The sequence below is a fragment of the Sturnira hondurensis genome, unplaced genomic scaffold, assembly GCF_014824575.4.
Source record: "Sturnira hondurensis isolate 20B ecotype Veracruz unplaced genomic scaffold, ASM1482457v3 Scaffold0010803, whole genome shotgun sequence".
Lineage (NCBI taxonomy): Eukaryota > Metazoa > Chordata > Mammalia > Chiroptera > Phyllostomidae > Sturnira > Sturnira hondurensis.
Window position 1 is genome coordinate 742,788 of NW_028083434.1, and position 22,840 is coordinate 765,627.

Genomic DNA, 22,840 nt, shown 5'->3' on the forward strand with positions numbered 1-22,840 from the left:
CAAACCTATAGTATCAAGTACCACACAAAGTTCTGGAAGACAAAATCTGAGAAGTGTCCATTTAACTTAACGACTTTGGATGTCACTGATGATCGGAGCAGTTTCAGTGGAATAGTGAGTGGGGCGAAAACAAAATGGGCGTGGCCTAAAAGAATCGATCCCAAGAAGGTTTTATACATTACTTTGCAGCCACCGACAGTACAACCTTGGATGAAACTTTGTTACACAGGGAAGGAGTAACCTAGAGAGCTGCAATGACAAGGGGGAATAGGATGAATGGGGAGTTTTCCTAGGAGGAAACTTGCTTTGTTTACTGACGAATCGCAGTGGCGTAGTACGGCCCAGGTCACTTCGCTGGTGTTCATTAAGTCTGGACCTGGCCGGAGGCAGGCTCGCAGGACGCTGTCCAACTCGGGAGCTGGAGCATTTCCTTTTTGGATCAGGCAGACACAGCGAAGGCTGGAGCCTCACATAGGGCCGCTTGGAAACCAGGGGCCAGGAGGACGTAGAGCGGTGCTCGGGACACTAGAGGGTTGGGTGGGGCAAGCAAAGCTCCGCCCGCCGACAGGCTTAAATCCCCAAGCTCCCGGGTTCCCCACCCCACCCCCGGCCCCTCCCGAAGCGTCTCCAGTTCCACGCAAGCCTGGGGTGGGCCGGAAATGACGTATCGTGTCGCGCGTGATTGGAGGAAGCAGAAATTGCTTTGCGGCCGGTACGGAAATTGCTTTCTTTTCAGCTTCCGCTCCTGGTCCATGTGAGAGGCAGACTGCTGAGATGAGCTTGATACGGCCTGCCGAGAGGTGAGAGATAAAGATGAGTTGGGGAGTCTGGGTCTCCTTAGACTCTGGGTTCCCCAGAGTTTGAGACGTGGTAGCCGCTTTTTAATAGATGCCACATGTTCCCCTCCCAGGACTACGCCATTCGTTACTGTTTCCACGATCCGTCCTTTAAAACCCTTTTATTAACTTAATTCGGTCCCAGCGCTTCCAAGCTTTGTAGCCTTATGACTGTGGTCCTGATTCGGTCTCATCCTCTCCCGCTAAATTAGTGTGCTGCCTTGCTCTCGTCACGTGACTCCTTTTTCTGCTGATGCTTGGGCGCGTTTCAGTCCTCCCTGTGCTGTGAACTCCCTTGGAACCTTTGCTGATGAGAGCCATCTGCGACGTTTTCTCCTCTGATGTTTCATCCCACCCATTAGGGGAAGTACATACAATCCATTTAGCACGGTTTGCTTTATGAAGACTGATAGAGATTCCATAATTTGTGCCTGGGTACCAATATGTTTTCAACTGACTTTGCCGAGCAAGCCCTAGGGAAAATGGCTTACTCAGCGGCTTTCATCCAGTTCTATTTCGTCATTCCTGGGAACAAGTGATCAAGATGTCACTTCTGAGTAAGCTGCAGCTATAAAGGTTTATTCCGTGTGGAGGATACTTAGAAATAGTAATGGTGAAACTGCCTTGCCTCGAGGGCCAGGAACAGCATCTTCTGTCACCTTACCTAGGGTCTGATCTTTTTATAGCCTCCCATAGGTCAATGGGAAATGCAGTGCCAGTCACTGAAGATGGTAGATCTTTTTCATGCAGTTCTGTATGGACATCAGCAATCACTGCTCACCCTTTAAGTTATTTGAAGTGATAACATTTCTCTTTTATCTCCTTTAACAGCCTTATGGCTTTAAGCAAACAGGAAGAACTAGAGGATTTGCCAAACGACTACCCCTTGAGCACCAGTGAAGATGAGGTGGGCTACAACTGCTAAACTGTCTTCTCCAGTTCCCTTCTGCCTAATAATTAGAATAGACGGCACATTCCTGGAAAAGGAAAGGGTATCAACATTGTTGATATCTGTTTAGGTCTTGTAAATAAATTATAAACGGTTATTTAGTGTTTCATGTATAAGATACCTGCCTTGAGTGCTATGGGAGTTTGAAGACTGTATAAAATACAGTCACTGTCTTCAAGTTGAATAAGTATAGTTGAATATATGAGAAGAAAACATGTGGATCTCATTATAGGATTCCCCTATTTCCCAGATTTAGGTTTCTGTGGAGAGTTGTGTCTGACTGTGGTATATATAACTGCTGGATCTCCAACAGATGCTATGGAATTTTAACTCTTTATGCTCTTGACAAAACTACTTAGGTTGGGTTTTTTTTAATGTGAGGGTTTCTGTGTCAGATCACATATGTTCTATATAGAAACACTATTCCCATAGCACTTTCCATCCCAAAACAAGTTAAGACAGGCATAACATTAGTTCCGAGCTACCAAGGCTCTATAATGATGCAGTTTGGTTTTTGAAGCAGTTCTTTCAGATCTGCACACCAGACCTCATCTGACTCCCTGCTGACCAAAAGAAAGACATTTTACATGGGCTTCAATTTCCATGGTGTTTTTTCCCTCCCTTCATCATTCTGATGGTTTTTCCTTTTCTGTGTGTAGGAGGACAGTGGTGGAGAGCGAAAGCATCAAAAGCTTCTGGAAGCAATCAGTTCCCTAGGTGGAAAGAATAGGTAACATTCTTGTTGCTTTGGACAGGTTATGACTAGCTGATTCCGTGAGATTTGTCTACAACAGTCATTGAGTGCCTAAGACCATGAAGACACAAGTGCCAGCCTCAAGTGCATATACTTTGGAGACAGACTTCATAGGACAATTTTGTGTTCTCTCTGCACTTCAATATCTTCAACTAGAAAATAAGATTAATAATAGTCACTACCTTATAGCGTTGTTAGGAATTTAAATGAGTTAATAAATGTAAAGATCTTAAACTAATGCCCAGCATGTAGTCAACATTCTATAATTTGTAGCTATTATTGTGTTAGACCTCTATGCATATGAATTCTTACTGAATCCATACTTATAGAGTTTTGGAGCATTGAGTAGACATTACTTATCCCTGTTATAAAAGTGACTTGACTTGACTCACAGTCACTGTGCTCATAAGTGGCAGATCCAAGATTCAAATCCAGGTACATTTGAATCCACGTCCAATACCTTTTCCATTATGCCCACCTTGTATTGCCTTGTGTTTTTGAGGGGTTAAGTCTACATTAAGAGATGGTTAGACCACCAAGTCCAGGTTAGGAACTGATTCCCTCATTGCTTTATGACAAAACCTAAATCTAGAAGAAAAATACATGAAATCAAAGCCTTGTTTGAAGAGGTAAGTATTTGTTCCTCAGCAAAATATGTCCATTCCTTCTGTATTCTGTTTTGCCTAAATTTCAGGCGGAAATTGGCTGAGAGATCTGAGGCTAGTCTGAAGGTGTCAGAGTTCACGGTCAGTTCTGAAGGTAAGTTAACAAAGGAAGCTATCTCTGCACAGAGCTTGTGGAGTTCCAAAAGTATAATGGGCACTTCATCTCCCCCAACCTAGGAACTGTTTTTTTATGTGATTAATGGGTCATCCTGTAAATATTTACCTGTAAGTGGGTGAAGAAGGGCAGTCAGATGTCCTTGAGATTCTTCTATTTCTAGAAGAAAGCCTAGAAGGCTATGGTCAAGGTCTCTCACTGAGCTTCATGGGCTACTTCTAGGATAGAGATACATGAGTGAAGACAGCTGCCTTTCATTAGCTTAATCATGTCCGTGATTTCATTTTTATTTCAGTTCTAACAGTGCTTTGAGTTCTGACAGGCAGATAAATTTTTCCTACTGGAGCTCAAATCAGTTAAGTTACTCAAATACCTTCACCTAATACAGTGTTTCGCAACCTTTTCTCTCTGTTGCTCCCCAAGGAGCCTTTTTTTCTATTTGCTATCCTTTATTGAAGGGTCTCACATCCTCATGGGACCCCAGCCAAACCAGAAACCAGACAGGTCCTCCATATATAGCAGGAGGTCTAGGAGGGGAGGGGAATGACTTATTATCCCGCCACACCTTCTGGGAAACAGAAATGACCGCAGGCAGACAGACAGACAGACAATGGCCAAGAAGGAGAACTCACCTCACTTTGCGTTCTCTCCCATTTGCCCCCACTTGAAAAGAAAGTCAAACACTGGCTACCCAGCACCCCAGCCCCACCCTACCCATAGCAGCATCTGTGGGACTTCCCTCTGCACCTTCAAGAACAACCCTTAGCCCTGGAGTCCTGGCCAGGCATGGGGGTGGGGAGCCCCAACTCTACCCCAGCCCCCTGAGGAGGTTACTTCCCCACTGGCCACCCCTGTCTGCAAGTCCCACAAGATCCCACTGTCCCCACAAGAACTCCCTGGGTAGAGGGGACTGATCCCAGGGAGGGGATTCCATGCAGCCTGAACCCCAGCACTTTCAGCTTACGAAAGCACAACTATTATCCCCTTCATCCTCAGCCATACCCAGTCCAATGGCCCCCAGGGCTCCACTACCCCCCATGCATGGGATGTCTGTGTTCAGCCCCTGAACTCAAGTAGAGGGGGGCAGCCGAGTGAGTCCCACATCCAGGGCAGAAAGGGCCTGGTAGGGGCCCCTTGCTGGGAGAAGAGAAGATGCCTGAGGTGCTGCTTCCCCGGAAGCCCTAGAGGTGAGAGGTTCCAGTAGATGCTAGATGACACGAGGGTGAAAGGCCAGAGGCAGAAGGAAGAAGAGCGTACAGAGTTGCCAGGAGCAAACCAAGGTGGTGGAAGGAGGGGGCTGATAGGAGGCTGCCTCAAGGTCACCTCTGGAAGCTTAGCTTACAGTCATGAGAGGGCACAAAGTGGGCTGGGGGCCTTTGCTACCTCCCTCTCCTACCCTGGCTGGGAAATCAGATGCTAAGGAATGTGATTTTGTTAGGTTTGAGCTTCTGGGGGACACAAAACTTTGTATTAAGATTTTTTAACATCCCCCAAAAAACAGTTTTCACCCCCTGGGTAGGAGAATGATATTGCCCCTATTGAGAATTCCTGACCTAGTGAATGGCAGAATTGGGATTTCAACCTGATACCAAGTCTAGATGCCAAATTTTTCACCATATTCACATCTTAAGTGGCTTGAATGAGTTATATTCTTATAGTAACCATTAACTGTAACTTCCCAGAACAAATAACACTACATTCTCCCAAGCTTATTCATTCAGCAAATACTTCATTTCTACTATATCGGTTTCAGATGACTACAAAAATTATTAAAATATGCAATGTCTGACTGTTTAGTCAGGGGCACTGACCTCCTTTCCATTAGACTGTCAAATAAAAAAAAATGACAACAGCCAACACAATAGCCCTCTGTTAAGAATGATTCAAAATTATACCTATATTTTGTAAGATCAGCAAAAATATTTTTTGGTGTGCTACAGATTTTTAGTAATTAGTTTATATGTACCACGAGATGAAAGGAGTTGAAAATCACTGGTTTTGATATTGGACTATAGTAAAGAATAAAACACTTATTGCCTAAGACATTTTTCTGGGGGTGGGGGTGGAGATGAGAATTAAAACAGGGTGATGCAGTGAAGTGACTAAGTGACTGCTTCAGTTTGGCTGGTTGTGGAAGGTCTTCAGAGGCAAAGCGCTGAGATCAGAATGACAAGAAAAGTCAATGCAAACACAGAGGAAAGCATTCCAGCCAAGGGGGCAGGTACTGCAAAGACTCTAAGGAAGAAACAGGCTCAGCGTGTTTGAAGAACAGGAAGGAGGCTAGTGTAACTGGAGCATAGTGAAGGTTGGGATGACAAGGTTGGAGTGACAGACTAAGATCCCCTATGGGACCAGATCACATAGGGTTGTGTCCTTTAGGTCGATACCATCAACCTGGTTTTCATATCACTGCCTTCAGCTAACCTTGGATTACAGATATTTTAAAGGGGAAAAATCCCGTGAAATTCCAAAAAGGAACACATGAATTTACCCCTTGCCAAGCACTAGGCTGAATCCATGGAAATAGAGTGATGTGTGGATATACCCTGATGCAACCTATGTGGAAAATGTAGGTTACATGCAAATATTACACCATGTTGTGTAAAGGACTTGAGCATCCTTAGATTTTGGTATCACAGGCAGTCTTGTAACCAATGGATACAAATGGATGACTAATTCCAAGTATAAGGGGAGCCACTGGAGGATTTTCAGCAGGATCACGAAATGCCGTGATTTACATTTTCAAAATATCACTTTGGCTGACGTGTGAAGAATGAAATGCAGTGGTGCAAGAGTGAAAACAGAAAGACCAAGAGAAAAGCGTAACTTTTTTAAATAAATGATTTTCTTCTCCCTTGTAACTTCCAACATGTCTGAGAATGTAAGGAAGTGATGGTGCCACTGTGGCAAGTGATTAAAGAGAAGTTATTTGTGCTTCCCTGCACACTTGCCCATCTGCCAGCATTTTCTACTTAGACATCTGCCTATGCAATAGTGAGATTTTGCCTTGTTTCTCAGCCTGACCAGAAAGCTTGGCCTTTCTACAGGATCAGGAGAAAGGCTAGTCCTTTCAGATCTGCTTGAGCCTGTTAAAACTTCATCCTCACTGGTCACTGTGAAAAAGCAATTGAACAGAATCAAATCAAAGAAGACTGTGGAGTTACCCCTTAACAAAGAAGAGGTTGAGCGGGTGAGTTACAAAGTATCCATTAAGGGGAAGAAATTGAACTAATCAGGGGAAACCAGCATGAACGGGAGGGGAAAGCCTGACAAGTGCAAGGGGAAGTTGTGATTGCCTCACCATGGAAAAGATTAATCTTGGGGAAAGTACAGTCCTGAGAAATAAGCAAGAAGTAATTTCTAGCATCCTGATTATTTTTCCTTGGGCTAAGAAACATGGCTTCCTACTTTCTAACTTGTCCTTTGAGTTTGATGCCTAATTCTGTGGCTCTCTTGTGTACCCTGCCTGTTTCAGATCCACAGAGAAGTGGCATTCAATAAAACCTCACAGGCCCTCTCCAAATGGGATCCCATCGTTCTGAAGAACCGACAAGCAGAGCAGTTGGTTTTTCCCATCAAGAAGGAGCAGTCAGCCTTTGCTCCCATTGAACATGTGCTCAATGGCTGGAATGTAAGTGCAATACAAAGAAACCATATCTTGAAGAGTGAGATTGTGCAGTGTAGAGATTTCAGGGTCTACAGTTTATTTGGTTGGACATGTTAAACTGAAATTCTAGTTGCAGTCACTGTAGTTTATTAGTCAGAAAGGGAGAGAGGAGAGTGGCAAGATTCATTGTCAGTTGTGCAGTAGCCAGCCAGCCAGCCACAATGGCTGTATAGTTGCTCTTACAGCATCAGTTTGTAGCTTACAGTACATGGTTATTTCTGTGTCTTTGTGTTAAAACATCCAATTGCTTGTAGAGAGGAAATATGTTTTCTTGTTCACATCCCAGTTTTTAAAAATGTTTTAAAGCCACGTTCTGATCTGGGGAAAATCAGGAACTCAGTGGCATTACTGATGCCTTAGTAGGGATATATGAGCAGCAGACTCAAAGTTTGCTTGTAAAGGAAGATCACATTAAATTATAACATTGCTGATAGAATCTTAGCAAGGAACTTATGACTGAGCTGTAGAAAATTTTCTAGAGCCGAGTTTCCCAAACATTGATCCCTGGCAAATTTTTCATCCATCCAAAGCCAAAGGATAATTGTGAGTATGGTGGGCGTAGGGTTGCCGGCTCTTCCTTATTACAAGGTTATTCTTTCCACTTTAATGGTATTGAAACAGCTTTTCTTTTATGGCATGATGGTAATACTGAAGGATGGAGTTGGGGATGGGACAGTCATTATGCCCTTGGCAGAATGAAAAGTTGGTAATCCTACACGGGTCCATAAAGTCTCAAGATTTTTTTGCTTTAGTCCGTGAACAACTGCTTCAGAACAGCTAGCCCTTCTTTTCCATACACCATTGGTTATGGAGTCTGTAATGGGATATTCAGTCTTAAGTTTTTTTTAAAAATGGGCAAAAACAGCAGTGCCCAAAACCTGAGCAGATGGCCCTGTTTCTGCTTTTCCTCTGCTTTCTAGAAATCCTACCCCCAGCATGAGTGAGAATGGTTCTGTTTTTTTTTTCCTAAAAATCCAGGAATGATAGTGTCCTGTATGTCAGGGACTTGAAATAATTAAAGCCAATCAAACTAAACATGGCTTGCTGCCATAGCTAGAAATTGAGCAAGTGGTTGCTTATTGCGGGGATAAGCTCTGTTTCTGCCATTCTCTTTCTAGGATGCTTCCTTTTCCACATGAAAAAGAGATCAGGTTTAAAGTGTGGCTGCAGGATGGAAGGGAGACTTTAGGAAAAAAAATTAAGAGGTAATATAATTTGCAGGATTCAAAAATATTGTAAAGGTACAGATGATATATAGTGAAAAGTCTGACCCCACCCCTATCCCCATCTGATCATTTTTATCCCCATACTCACCCAGGTATAACCACTTCTATAAGTTTTTTGTTGTTATTGTTAACTTAAGAGTTTTACTGATATATTTCTCTTTACCTCATATTTACCGAAAATTCGTAGTGCACTACCACATAGTCTTCTGTACCTTGCTTTATCCAAATGACAGTGTAATCTTAGAAATCATGGGAAAATACTGAATTGGGTATTAGGATGAGACGCAAGTGAAGATTGCCCTAATAATGGCACCTCTACTCTCCAGGAACTCCCTGTACAAGGCAGAGTGGCTCACAGACTATCCATTGAATCTGCTGGACTATTCACACTAATACTCATTTTTTAAAAAATGATGCTAGTGTGGCACAGAGAAATAAGAGGTGCTTTCTAGCTAGCAACTCTCAGTTCTATTCTTAGAACTTAAAAGTGTACATTACTGCCCTGACTGATATGGCTCAGTTGGTTGGGCATTGCCCGCCAAAGCAAAGCGGTGCTGGTCCGATTCCTAGTCAGGGCACATGCCTGGGTTGCAAGTTTGGTCCCTGGTTGGGGCATGTGCAAGAGGTAACAGATTGATGTTTCTGTCCCTCTTTCTCCCTCCCTTCCCCTCTCAAAAAAAAGTGTAAAGTACCAAGGACTAGTAACATACTAGTATTTCTAGAGATTAAGAATCCAAAAAGTGTCCTGGCTGGTGTGGCTTAGTGGATTAAGTGCTGGCCTGTGAACCAAAGGGTTGCTGGTGTGATTCCCAGTCAGGGTACATGCCTGGGTTGCAGGCCAGGTCCCCAGTTGGGGGCGTGCAAGAGGCAACCACACATTGATGTTTCTCTTCTTTCTTCCTCTCTCCCCCTCTCTCTAAAAATAAATAAATAAATAAATTTTAAATCCAAAAAGTCTGCAGTATAGTTTTGGTCCAGCTTCCTAAAATTCCACTGGAGTTTAGCTGAGAGGAATTAAATGGGGCAATGCATATGAAAGCATTTATAAACTGCAAAGTGCTAGCTATAATGTAAGGTAACTTTTTGCAGCCTCTCTCTCCTTCCCCCCACTAGCAGCCTACACTAGCATTTTCCAGAGTGTTCACCTCAAAACCTTAGTTTCTCATTATGCCCTCAAAAGGGGTGGGGGTGGGATCCCATTGATAGAAAATGCTGCCTGTCCCTACTGGAGATTGGCGATTCCCAATATACGTTATCCTTTTAAAATCTATGAAAAGATAGTAAGAAACCCCTTTGACTTACTCTAACCTAGGGTGTACAAACAGATGTTACTAAAATAAGTGAAGTTCTAAACTTTTGTTTTTAATGAAGCCAGTCTTGTTAGCCGATGAAGAACATGCTTTGGGAAGAGCTGGTCTCCCCTGCTATCTGTGTTCTCTCACCTTCTTGCCCTACTGCCCTCCCGAAACTTCTTTCAAAGGCCATTAATGAGAGACCTCCTAGTCGCCACATCCCAAGCCCTCCCAGTTGTCAGCCAGTTTGACACCACTGATATATCGCATTGTTTAAAACTTCTGCCTTGGCTTCTGTGACATACTCCCGATTTTTATGTCTTTCTTACTCCTTTTTATTCTTGCTCTGTGAATTCTGTGACTTAGCACTATTGCCCATATATGCTACAGATCATTGTCAACCCCTTCCTTCTGAGTCCAGTCCCAGATTCAGTGACTGGCAGGCCTCACCCTGTCTCCCCTATGCATCTGAAACTTCACACACAACATAGTGAACCTGGCATTTTCCTCTCCCAGACTCCCCAACCCTGTACTACCACCTTCTTTCTGTAACTCAGTCAACAACATGACTCCATACCCCAGTCCCTTAGGTTGAAAACCTCAGCCATCTGACTTCTCCCATTAACTCCCCCTCAGCCCAGACAGGGAGCTAGTCTGTAAATTCTGTCTCTGTAATAGCTCTGAGATCCCCAGTTCCTCTTTTCATTTTCAATTTCAACTTTTCGCCTTTCCACTTTACATACCAGGTGAGGCAAAAGTAGGATTACAATTGTTCATATGGAAAAGAATACAATAATTAATAGATAATAATGTAACAATAAACTGTGTTTTGTGTACTCACACCTGTAAACCTACTTTTGCCTCACCCTTTATATCCCCTTACACAACCACCAGGATTTTGTGAAACATAAAGCCAGTTGTCGTTGTCCTGCTTCAAATCCTTCAAAAGGCTCTCCACTTAGAGAATGAGACAGACACGCCTAGCATTTTAGCTGCACTGGACAACACATTGTTCCCTTACGTCTCCTTTCCATGTATCTGTATTTGCTTATACCCATCTCTCCACTTGCTGCCCCTCCTTACAGATTTGTACTTACACCTCAAACAAAGCCTAATTCAAAAATTAAGTCAACTCTCTTCCTTCTCCAAGTCTAATCCACCCCTTGATCAGAATTCATTGTTCCTCTGTGATTAGTCCTATGCACTAACATTTAACCTGTTACGTTGTTGTGTCTCTTTCCTCTGAGAGGCTGTGAGCTCTATGAGGACAGAGATGATCTTAATCAATTGTGCATTTCAGCACCCTTTACAAGTAACTGGAATGTAACTGCAATCATTAAATGTTTGTAAATTGAATTGAATTGTAGGGAGATTACAACATTGTAATATAAATCACTTTGTAGCCTGTGATTGATCACTACTGCAAAAACTAAAAATGGAAGAACATCTACCTTTACTATTAAATGGAATAGGTTTATGGTTAAGTCAATAGCACTGTGTAATGTATGATGATGTGTGTTTATACATTTGTCTAGATATTTGTAAGTTTGATTGTGACCATGATGTATACTGCTGTTGAAGAAAACCACATACAAATTGTGTATAAGGTTTGAAACTGGCTCTGTTGCCCAGGACTATCTTTGTGCATTGCAAAAATGGACCATGTCATGATTGGCCTGATTATTTTGGCCATCCTCACATTGTCAGTCAAGCAATAAAGGAGGTCTTTGGTTGACATATGAAGTAACTGGTTCACAGTCCATTCATTTCATACATATAGAGACTAGTTAGCATGCAGAGTTAAATGGAAACTGAGGAACTGGGACCAAAGTTAGAAGATGGCTCAAATTCAATTCGAGCCCTGGCTGGTGTGGCTTAGTGGATTGAGTGTCGGCCTGCAAATCAAGGGGTTGCCAGTTCGATTCCCAGTCAGGGTACATCACTGGGTTTTAGAGCAGCCCCAGAAGGGTGTGCATGAGAGGTAACCACACACTGATGTTTCTCACCCTCTCTTTCTCCCTCCCTTCCCCTCTAAAAATAGATAAATACAATCTTTTTAAAAATTTAAAAAGATTTTAATTCTTCCTGTCAGGAAGAAGTCCAATTATATGAAGGTCTTTTTTTTTAAGATTTCATTTATTTATTTTAGAGAGCCAGGAAGGGAGGGAAGAAGGAGAGGGAGAGAAACATCAATGTGAGAAACATCGATCAGCTGCCTCTCATATGCACCCCAACTGGGGACCAAACCCGCAACCCAGGCTTGTGTCCTGACCGGGAATCAAACTGGTGACCTTTCCCTTTGCAGGACAACAGCCAACCAATGAAGTCACACCGGTCAGGGCATAAAGGTTGTGTTTTTTAAAGGCAGTGTCTTTTTGTGTTCATCTTAGACCCAATCTCCCCTTTCTTCAAGAAATATTTTTAAAAGGAGGCTTATGTGAATCTGAGGTTCCTAACTACACTGTATACCTAACACAGGAACCATTTCATTTTGCAACTATCAAAACTGATTATTTGGTACTACTCTGCCTCTGTCCGGCCAGCATTTATCTTGTGGGCATCCTGCTTTGATTTTTAAGAGAATGGCATTCTGTTTTACATACATTAATAATTTGAACACCACATGATACCACAGTAATATTAAAGAGCAACTTCAGAGTCCCCTTGTTGTTGTCTTAAATCAGAATAAGGTAAGGCTTTATGTGCACAGCTAGGCAGCGAACCTGGAATGTCTTCTCTTGCAGTAATAGCCAGTCCTACCTAGTTAGTGATTCCAACTATGGTGTCAAAGTAGATTGTCATAGGGCTGGAAAGAGGGAGACTGTAGGAGCATGGCTTAAGACTCAGAATATTTTGTTACCTCTTTAAGGCCAGAACTCCTCTGGAGCAGGAAATTTTTAATCTCCTCTCTAAGAACAAGCAGCCAGTGACAGACCCTTTACTGACTCCTGTGGAAAAGGCCTCTCTCAAAGCTATGAGCCTGGAAGAGGTAAGTGTGATGGGCCTTTTATACACCCAGGCAGGGCCTGTTTCTCCCAGCATTTGCCTACAAGCCCAGGAGTCACTGTAAACCTCACTCATTGTAGGCTAAGATGCGCCGAGCAGAGCTTCAGAGGGCCCGGGCCCTGCAGTCCTACTATGAGGCCAGAGCTCGAAGAGAGAAGAGAATTAAAAGCAAAAAGTAAGGAAATAACACCTGAAACCTCTATAATTTTATTAACCCTTGTCACCCCAATAAATTCAATAAAAAAAGTAAAAATAAAATAAAATAAGGAGACTCATTCTAACTAGTCTTGGGTTCCATGAGAGAAAGTGAGGTGGATGATCACAAGTCTTTAGGTAAGAACCCTTGACATGGCAATTGGGGTCATATAGAAGAGATCGCAAATAGGAGTGACAGGCCTTCCTCCCCACCTCAGACCAATCTCATAAAATTTTACCTGCTTCAGTAGTACCCTCTCCTCTGGCTTTGGCTTTCTCTCTTGGTTTTGCTTTAAAAAAGAAAAAAGGGACTGTTCAGTGGTTTTTCTCTCCTTTCCAGGGCACGATGGAGCATTTCTGCACAATGAGCTCTGAGGTCTATAGCTGTTGGAGGCCAGCAGAGCTTCCTTCCAACTTTTTTGCTTCTTTGGAACATGTTCTGCTCTTCCCTTACACTGTAGGAGCAGAGGAACCCTTTTCTGAGCAAAGGTCTGCCCCTGTGGGCTGCAGGGACTGAGAAGCCTGCCAGTCCTCTCAGGTCCCAAACTTGGCTCCCTCCAGTCAGCTAGCTCTGTGACATCCATTCTGGACTCTATATAAGGAAACCCCTTGGGTTGTAGGACACTTCTGTGGGTGGCATTGGTGTTTCCACTAAATATCTTTCCTCGTACCCCTCTCACTACCCTGTAGGTATCACAGAGTTCTGAAGAAAGAAAAGGCCAAGAAAGTCCTAAAAGAGTTTGAGGAGCTGCGGAAGGTCAATCCTGCTGCTGCACTGGAAGAACTGGAAAAACTTGAAAAGGCCAGAATGATGGTGAGGTTGCCTCCTGTCCTAGCCCTTGAGCCGGCTTTCCCCACAAAGTGGTAAGGATCTCACTCTGACCTTTCTTTCCAGGAGCGAATGAGTCTTAAGCACCAGAATAGTGGAAAATGGGCAAAGTCAAAGGCAATTATGGCCAAATATGACTTGGAGGTAAGTGACCATCAGGATGAGAGAATGGGAGGAATTGGAGGAGTTATGTAAGAGCCATGAGAAGGAAGAGAAGAACCAGGAATCTAAAAAGGCATCAGAAAATCTTTAAGGCGGAGAGGAAAAGGACCAGGAACAAGGCGGAAAAGAAGAGATGAAAGGGGAAAGAACACTGAAGGCAAGTCCAGTGAAAGAGGAGAGGAGCTTTTTTTTTTTTTTTTAACCACAAGGAATCTCCTGTTTCACATGTTGATTCCTTGTGGACACAGATTTTGTCTTCCATTATATTCCATAGCTATTAGCACAGTAGTCTAAGTGTAGTTTTAAAGAGTAGATACCAGTAAAAATTACTTAGGTCAAATTGAGAGGAGGCAGCTTTAAGAAATAGATCAGGAAAGGTGTTACTGGGGTCACTAATGACAAGGCACACGTGCTGTGACTTTCTTCCAGGCTCGCCAGGCTATGCAGGATCAGTTGGCCAGGAACAAAGAACTGACGCAGAAACTCCAGGTGGCCTCTGAGAGTGAGGAGGAAGGAGGCGTGGAAGAAGAGGGGGATCTCCTTGTCCCCGATGCAGTGAATGAGGCACACATGACTGCAGATGGACTAAACCCCTGGATGGTCAGGGATCACCCTGGTGATGCAAAAGAGGCTGAAATCCAGAAAGGCCCTGAAAAACTTCCAGAGCCCATGGCCAGTGACGCTTCTGAAAGTGAGGGAGAAGAAAGACCAGTGGCAGAGGAAGAAATTTTGTTGAAAGAATTTGAAGAAAGGCGATTGCTTAGGAAAACATCTGGGCTCAACCAGAACACCAAACCAGTGGACAGGCAAGACACAAAAGGTGAGTTGTGGTGGACTGGAAGGGAGACCTTAGTGCAAGCACTGTGGACCAACTGTGAGAGGAAATCTGTGCCCACCCCCACACACTGCAGAATGATGAGGCCCTGGGGACTTTGAAGAGAGTGCCCTGGGTCTCTAAAGAGCAAATAGATTATCATAATTATACCATTTTTCTTCAAAGGCATTTAATAAACGGTCATCTACATGGCTGTGGAGTGTGTGTTCTAACACACTTTCTGCTCTGGAGGGCTCGCAATATTCAGAAAGAGGACTATACCATCCTTGAAGCCAGGCAGTTGTTAATTAATATCACTGGTACCCACAGCAGGGAGGTGCACATGCTGGGGTGGCAGATCTGAAAACCATTCACACCCCCACATATAGGTGGATTTCAAGGCATTCTAAAGTGTCTTCAAATGTTGTCTGTAGTGTTCTGTTTTGTTTGTAAGTAGGAGTGTTGTCTTTAACACTTCGTAAATGCTGGTTGTTATACAGGTAAAGACTTTCTGGACAGGAGTGAATGACTCCACGAGGTGCATGGTAAATTAGAATTTTTACCCCATGCTCAGACTTGATTTGCATATTATATTTCTACCTGTTATCTTGAAGGGGTTTTTACATTAACAATGTTAGGTTAGCACTCTTGAGACAGGTCAGAGAGCTCCCATTCTGGGGAGAAAGCAGGTCCTTTAAGCCTGCTTCGGGACCTACCTAGATTCAGAATCACCTAGCTATCTGTACAGAGTTCTGGGTCTGATTATATTTCCTGTAGAAATAGTGCATTTGAGTGACAGCAAGAATCTCCATGGCAGAAAATTAAAAGAGCTGTCATTTAGAATGTACCATGGGGCCTTAGGGTTTTCAGCTAGAGAGTTCTGGGATTAATATCATAGTTATAATTTCCAGGAGGATTGCAGAGACCAGCAGTGCTCCAGGCCAAGAGTTTGGGGCAGTCTGTACAACCACAGGGCACCAGCTGCCTCCTCCTGAGCCCCCTCCAAAGCTAGCCATGTAGCTAAATGTATAGAGCAGTTGGTTGTGGTATGAAAGGTAGATTTGGATTTGCTCACATGATCAATAAATAGAATGTTCCCAAACCTTTGGGGAAATAGTGGGAAGTCATGGAACCCAAACAAAATGGGCAAGGAAACTTGATCCCTGAGGAATAGACATATATGTCTCTGAAGCCCAGATCTCAAGTAGATTCTTCCAGTGGCTTCAAGCCAAAGCTGAAAAGCAAGTTGAAATTAGGAATGGAAGCAACTTGGGTCAGTGCAGAAGATGATTGTCAAGTATGTCACTGCCATGTTTTCTTCTGGGTTGTCAGAGACTAGCAGTATTTACTCAGATGTTGCTGGTGACCGGAAAATGTGAGCTACTTGACTCAACCATGACAGATGACAAAATGCTGCTTTAAGATAAGACATTGCCTGGCTCAGTGTATTGAGCACCAGCCTGTGAACCAAAGGGTTGCAGGTTTGATTCCCAGTCAGGGCCCATGCTTGGGTTGCAGGCCAGTCCCCCAAGTGGGTGATGCGTGAGAGGCAACCACCCATTGATGTTTTTCTCCCTCTTTTTCTTTCTCCCTTCCCCTCTCTAAAAAATAAATAAATAAAATCTTTTTAAAAATGTTTTTAAAAAGATAAAACAATGCTGGATAAGGTTTTTACAAATAGAGTAGGGCATTACAATGTAAAGTATAAATAGTAAGTCACAATTGTAGGAATTACAAATAATAAATTACAATGAAGTTGCATTCAGAGACCACCTGTTAGTTGATAAGGCCTTTTTAAAATTTGGGACTTGGGCCCCCTGTTGGGGGTGTGTGAGAGGCAACTTATCAATGTTTCTCCTGTACATTGATGTTTCTGTGCCTCTTACTCCCTCCCTTCACTTCTTTCTAAAAAATAAAAATAATTTTTTTTAAAAAAAATAACATTTGGGACTCGGGCCCATCTCCCCAAGCAGGGTTTGCTGTATGAGGAAATTAAGCCACAGTTCCTGTTATAGAGTGAGTCACTGACAAAGCTGGGAATAGGGCCCAGGATATCTGCTTCCCAACAGTTTGCTTTTGACTACTCAGCTCTGTGGCCTGTTACTTGGCAAGTAATGATTAGTGAGCTCACCAGAAGACCCAACGCGTGGAGTCTTCTCTCCATCGGGAGACCTTTCATGGTGTCTGGCATCCAGGGGTGCTCAAAAACTGCTTGTTGCAGAGTGCTCAACAAACGGTCATTGGCTAGGCAACTTCCACAACCTCCTTTTCTGACAGCTTTCATCTCTTCCTCCAGATGCTAGCAGCCAGGAGGTGCTATCTGAACTGAGGGCACTGTCTCAGAAACTTAACAAAAACAAGCATCAGCCCCGGAAGCAAAAAGTGAATTTGGCAAGGACAGTGTTGCCAGTCCAGAGAGAGGAACCTGCCAGGGAAGAAGAAGAGCCCCTGTTGCTGCAGAGGCCTGAGAGAGCAGAGACTCTGGAAGAGCTAGAAGAGCTGGGCAAGGAAGGATGCCTTCAAAATAAGGAGCTTCCCACATCTGCCTTAGAAAGACAGCAGTTGGAGAGGAACCCAGTTAACCAGCCTGGTGCTCCCAAGGAGAAGAAAAGGAAGGAGCAAATGATTGACCTACAGAACATCCTAACCACAGAGTCTCCTTCCGTGGAGTCTTTGGCAGTCCCCACAACAATAGAAGAGTTGGTGAGCAGAGCCAGGGTCATGGCCATTGTGGGGGATCAGAGCTGTTGCACAAAGTGACCTTCTGGCACAAGGAGTAGAATCAGTGAAGTTTGTTGAGCTGGGGTCACATTTCAGTGGTTGAGAGGCCAACAACAGTATGAGGCCAGGCCAGCCAGGTGAGTTTGTTAGATGCAAGTCTGTGAGTGCCACTGAGACTCCCACATCCTAAGTTCTGGGCCGCCAAACCCTTCCTGGGGTTACTCCACAACTGCCCTCAGAGCAAAGAGGGAGGCACTCAAATCTCTGATGAGATCCCAGGCAAGACATTCAAATGTGAGTCATTGAGTTCTTGCCAAGGTTTTGCTCTACTCAGTTGGCTCTCAAGTGGGATCTCAAGTGGTCCAGGACTCCCAGATTAAGTAATTGAAATTGCTCAAGTGAGGAGTCCTGGCCTGTCTTTTCAGGGCTATAAGCTGAAGGATGCCTACTTTCTGGCCAGGCCATTTAGAGTTGGAGCTCCTCCTCCTACCACAGGACATTCACTCCTCCGCCCTGCAGCTTCCCTACTGAAAGTTTTTAAAAATTCTGTCATATGATAATGAGCTGGGGAATTTTACCCTAGAGAGAATAAAATTGGAGCATGATTGGCTGCCAATCTGTATTGCGAGCCCATCATTGTTCAGCGCTTTCCCCCTAGAGGGCGCTAAAATGTCACGACCCAAAATTCAAGCTTTCTTGCCTGAACCACCACTCTAAGGCAAGCTGTAGCCACAAGAACCTCCCAACCACAAGATCTCCTTCCCTGAAGTCTTTGGCAGTTCTCACAACAATAGAGGGGTAAGTAAACAGAGCCAGGGTCTCAGACCATTGTGAGGGATAAGAGCTGAAGCAGAAAGTGCCAGCAAGGAGATTTTGTAGTTAGGAGGTTCTGTAGCTCTTCTCCCACTGCCCCCCCCCCCCCCCTTCTCACTGTTGTTTCTTCCCAGGAAAATGAACAGGAGAGAGATCAAAGGCAAATGATAAGAGAAGCTTTTGCTGCAGATGATGTCATCAGAGACTTCTTAAAAGAGAAGAGGGAAGCTGTGGAGGAGAGTAAGCCAAAGGACATGGACCTGACTCTACCTGGCTGGGGCGAGTGGGGTGGTGTGGGCCTGAAGCCCAGTGCCAAGAAGAGAAAGCGGTAAGAACGGGGAAGAAAGCCTGTCAGAGGGGCATGAGGTTCTTCCCCCTCAACCTCCCAGGCCCTCCCTGCCCTTTTGACTATGTCCTTAATGCTCGTAGACATCCTGCTGTTCTGCTTTCCAGGTTTCTCATTAAAGCACCTGAAGGTCCTCCAAGAAAAGACAAGAATTTGCCAAATGTGATTATCAATGAGAAGCGAAATATCCAAGCAGCAGCTCACCAGGTGAGGGGTGGAGAACTCTTTAGCTGCCTCCTCTTTGCTGCCCAGCCCTCTTACTTTGGAGGAATGTTCCAGTCCTCTGTGGTCTAGAGGGAAGTGTAATCTTGACCATGGAGTCAAATCTATTTTTAATTTACTGACTGGCTCTGAGATGAATAATTTCAGATCGACTCTGCTGTTTTAATTACTGACCTGGAAGAAGGTTGAGACTTATAGGATCATCTTTGCAGCAATGGTGAGGCCCTCAAATCCGTGTTTTCAACTAGTAGCCCAGATAATACTGATGCAAATGGGTCTCACCAAAGAAAGAATTACTGTTCTTTGGGCTGGTATTTATAGTCAAGGTAATGTTCAAAGGCTATAAAATTTGAGCTACATCTTAAGAAAAACGAAGACAAATGGGTACTTGTTCAGGGTAGTACAGAAATTTTAAATTGTGTCATATGATAATGAGCTTGAGCTGTTTACCCAAGAGAGAAGCAAATTTGAGCAGTATATTGAAAGCTGTCATGTGGAGTAGAGTCATAGAAAGTAGAAGTTAGAGGAAAGGCAGAGTTGAGTTCAAGGGAAAACTTCCTGCCAGTCCTAAGAGAATATATTGCTCTCTGAGCAATACATGAAATATGAGCATGTATAGAGGACCAGGAATGAGATTAGACTGAGTTACCTTTCGTGTTCCCTTCAATTCTGAAAGTCAGTGACCCTTAGATTTGCTCCAAGCTAGTATAATATTCAAGTGACTTGTATTTAAATATATAATCTTGATTATAATTTCATTACCATTTAGTCCCCTTAAACCCCCCTCCTCCCAGCAATCAACACACTGGTATTTTTCTTTTTGAGAAAAGTGGGGAAGGTTGTTTGTTTGTTTGTTTGTTTGTTTTTAGAGAAGGGGAAGGGGGAGAAATCAATGTGTGGTTGCCTCTCAACACACACCCTACTGGGGACCTGGCCCACAACCCAGGCTTGTGCCCTGACAGGGAATCAAACCAGTAACCCTTTGGTTCACAGGCTGGCGTTCAATCCACTGAGCCACACCCACCAGGGCGGGATGGGCTATTTAATAGGTACAAAAGAGGTGAAGAAATAATATTTCAATACCACTTTATTGATTTTATTTCGTAAACCAGTCACTATGGAAATGGAATTGTGAACTCTAAAATTCCAGTTGAGGCTATATTACCAGAAAACAAGCAATGAACAGGTAGGTATAGGATAAAAGAGAGAAAAGGGGTACTTCACCAGGCTAGGAATCTCGGTGAAAGGCAGAAGACCTCAAAGATCACCCTTCCCCTCCAGGATCTTTTTTTTTTTTTTCATGCACTCACAGCAAATTAACAGTGGTTTTCCAGAATTTCCATTGATTTTTCCTCAGCTTTTTAATAAGCTATAGACTGTAAGTCCTAGCTTGCAATAGAATGAAATGTGCTTCAAACTGAAGGGGTAGGGGGAAGACCTTCCAAGGCCAGGAGCTTTGTTTTGTTTTTCCTCTTGCCTTGGCTGACAAGTACAGATGTAGCTATCAACCCCAGAAAAACTAAAGAGAATCTGTCCGTCGCTACCATCAGCACCATCTCACAGTGCTCAGCTTTTCTTGAGTATTCCACTGAATATCTCCAAACACTACTGATCATAACTTCCCCATTTTCTGCTTACATCTTTTTACTACTCTTTGGCAATTGGGGAAGTGTTTAAAGATTATTTAAGTATCAGAAAATAGTGCTGTAATCAGTGGAGAAGAGTACTGGGCAAGGAAAGGGTCCTGGGTTCTGCTCTCCCTGCAGCTAATTTACTTCGGTAAATCAATTCCTGTCTCTAAGCCAAATTCTGGAGCTGAGAGAGATGACATTTGCCATTACCTTGCACCTTCCAGTTCGAACAGTTTGTGATGCCAAAGGAGGATGAAACTGAGTGTAGCAGCGTGGTGGAGTTTAGGGTTCAGGAGTAAACCTTTGGGTTCCTTAAAACATCAAACCTGTGTGTCAAGGAGAGGAAAGGATGGAGAGGGTAGGAGGGTCATAAAATCCACAGGGATACACAAATGCCTGGGTGTTTCTTGCAGTTACAAGAACAGGAAGGTTGTGTAGAAGACTCTTGAGGACAGCAGCCCTGGTGCTGCTGTAGGAACCCTACAGCGACAGGGGCAATGTCAGCATGGTTTTTCAATCCCTACATTGATGGCTAAGCCTGGGGTAAGGGGGGTCCTAAATCCAAATGTGGCTGCTCTGCTCCCAAATGCCCTCAAGCAGATTAAGACTTCTACAGTTACATGGGGGCATTGGGGTGCCTTGACCTCAGTAGCTTGACCCACTGCCCCCATCATGCAGATCTGTGGCCTGTAAGCCAACACTACCTGACCAGTTGCCATTATACAACTGCACCTCAGGCCTGGCTCATGCCTAGTCACTCTGCCTTCCTTTCCAGGTGCGGGTGCTTCCATATCCATTTACCCACCATCAACAATTTGAAAGGACCATCCAGACCCCTATAGGATCCACATGGAACACCCAGAGGGCCTTCCAAAAGCTGACAACACCCAAGGTTGTCACCAAGCCAGGCCATATCATTAAGCCTATAAAAGCAGAGGATGTGGGCTACCGGTCTTCTTCAAGGTCAGACCTCTCTGTCATACGGAGGAATCCAAAACGACTCTCCTTACGTCACAAAAAACAGCTGAAGAAAAACTCTGAAGACTGAATTACTGGAGGAGTGGTATCTTGGTCCCCAGAACCAGGAGCCCCAACTGTTCCTCCACTGGCCTGGTTTTACTCTGAGCTCCCGGATCAATTTCAAAATTCATTAGCACACTGTGGCTGCAGTTAAGCTGCATTTTAAAAAATAAAGGCATTTTTATCTCTAACCTCGTGTGCTGTGTTGTCTCCCAGTTGAATCATTTCCAAGTCAAACAAGACACCTTTGGATGTTTCCCATTACACTTCTCCAGGTGTGCTTGTCAGGGGAACCTCATTTTTCTCACCAAGGACTATGTAGTTAATGCTAAACTGAAGTTACTCTGGTTTATGATCTTAAATACATCACATCAGACATGGTCCACCATTAACCAATTTTTTTTAATTAATTTATTTTTTAAGATTTTACATATCCCAAGAGAGTAAGGGAAGGAGAGAGGGAGAGAAATATCAATGTAAGGTTGCCTCTTGTGCATCCCCTGCTGGGAACTGGCCTGCAAGCCAGGCATGTGCCCTGACTGGGAATCGAACCATGATCCTTTGGTTCACAAGCCTGTGCTCAGTCTACACCGAGCTACACCAGCCAAGGCTAACCAATTTTCTTTTAGACTCAGGGATAATGACTAATTATTGTATACTCTTAACCTCTGAACCTAGAAACAACATGGACAATCCATGCAATTGGATTTTGGTCTGGTCCCAAGATGGAGTTGAAGCTAAGTTCAGGTTTAAGTCTAGCCATTGTCATTTTCTTTGTCATCCTCTGAGCTTGCACAGGTCTTAGAGAAGCTAGCATTTATCTTCTCATAAGACAATGAGGTTTTACCTCTACTTTGCAGATGAGGTAGAAATAAAGTTCTATGCCCCTCTTAATTCAGGGCTATCTCCTCCCCACTGATTCAAAGTATAGTTTAATTGAAGCATTACTTTGCTCTATGATAGTTTACCTTGGCTTCTCAGCTCTGAGGAGCCTGCCTTTCTTTGTATGACAAGAAATAGCTTTATGGGCAGGCCCCTTACATCCTAGATTCCTAACATGGAATTGGAGAAACCCCTCCTGATTACAAAAGGATGTAGCACTACTGCACTTCACCTCCTGCCTTTGGAGGTTAGTGCCCCAGTGTTTTTAGACCAAGACAGGTTTATTTTTGTGTACAGACCCCTATGAGAATTTAATGAAATTATGAGCCTTCCCCAGAAAAATGCATAAACAATACTCTGTCTTACATACCAATTTGAGAAGCTTTACAGACATTTGGAATCCATGGGCCACAAGCTCTCTGCCACTGAGTTTTTTGCAATTCCCCTGCCCCAACACATCCCTCTTTTCCAAGTACACCACTCTCCAAATCAGTTCAAAAGTGTTTAAACCTCCAAAATAACTAGTCCTGATACCTTTATTTTATAGGCAAAAGATTTCACAGTAGAGTGAGGTCTCCAGTGTTACACATTAAATTAGTAGCTGAGTAGGCACTAGCACCCTAGACCAACTCCAAAGCCAAAACGTCACGCCATAAATGTCTATGAAATTCCCCATGGTAGCTGTGGGACCCAGT

The 22,840-nt window shown here is 43.7% G+C and overlaps 1 protein-coding gene across 1 annotated transcript; it reads left to right on the forward strand.

Annotated features, from left to right (window-relative positions):
* The first annotated feature begins 694 nt into the window (after positions 1 to 694).
* Positions 695 to 21,458, forward strand: UTP14A (UTP14A small subunit processome component). The gene is made up of 15 exons (XM_037059305.1): positions 695 to 800; positions 1,668 to 1,743; positions 2,445 to 2,515; positions 3,234 to 3,298; positions 6,367 to 6,509; positions 6,795 to 6,950; positions 12,374 to 12,493; positions 12,591 to 12,685; positions 13,396 to 13,519; positions 13,601 to 13,678; positions 14,126 to 14,516; positions 16,807 to 17,213; positions 18,179 to 18,372; positions 18,498 to 18,597; positions 21,019 to 21,458. The coding sequence occupies exons 1-15, from the start codon at positions 775 to 777 to the stop codon at positions 21,289 to 21,291; spliced, it is 2,319 nt and encodes a 772-aa protein (XP_036915200.1). The 5' UTR covers positions 695 to 774; the 3' UTR covers positions 21,292 to 21,458.
* Positions 21,459 to 22,840: the final 1,382 nt, after the last annotated feature.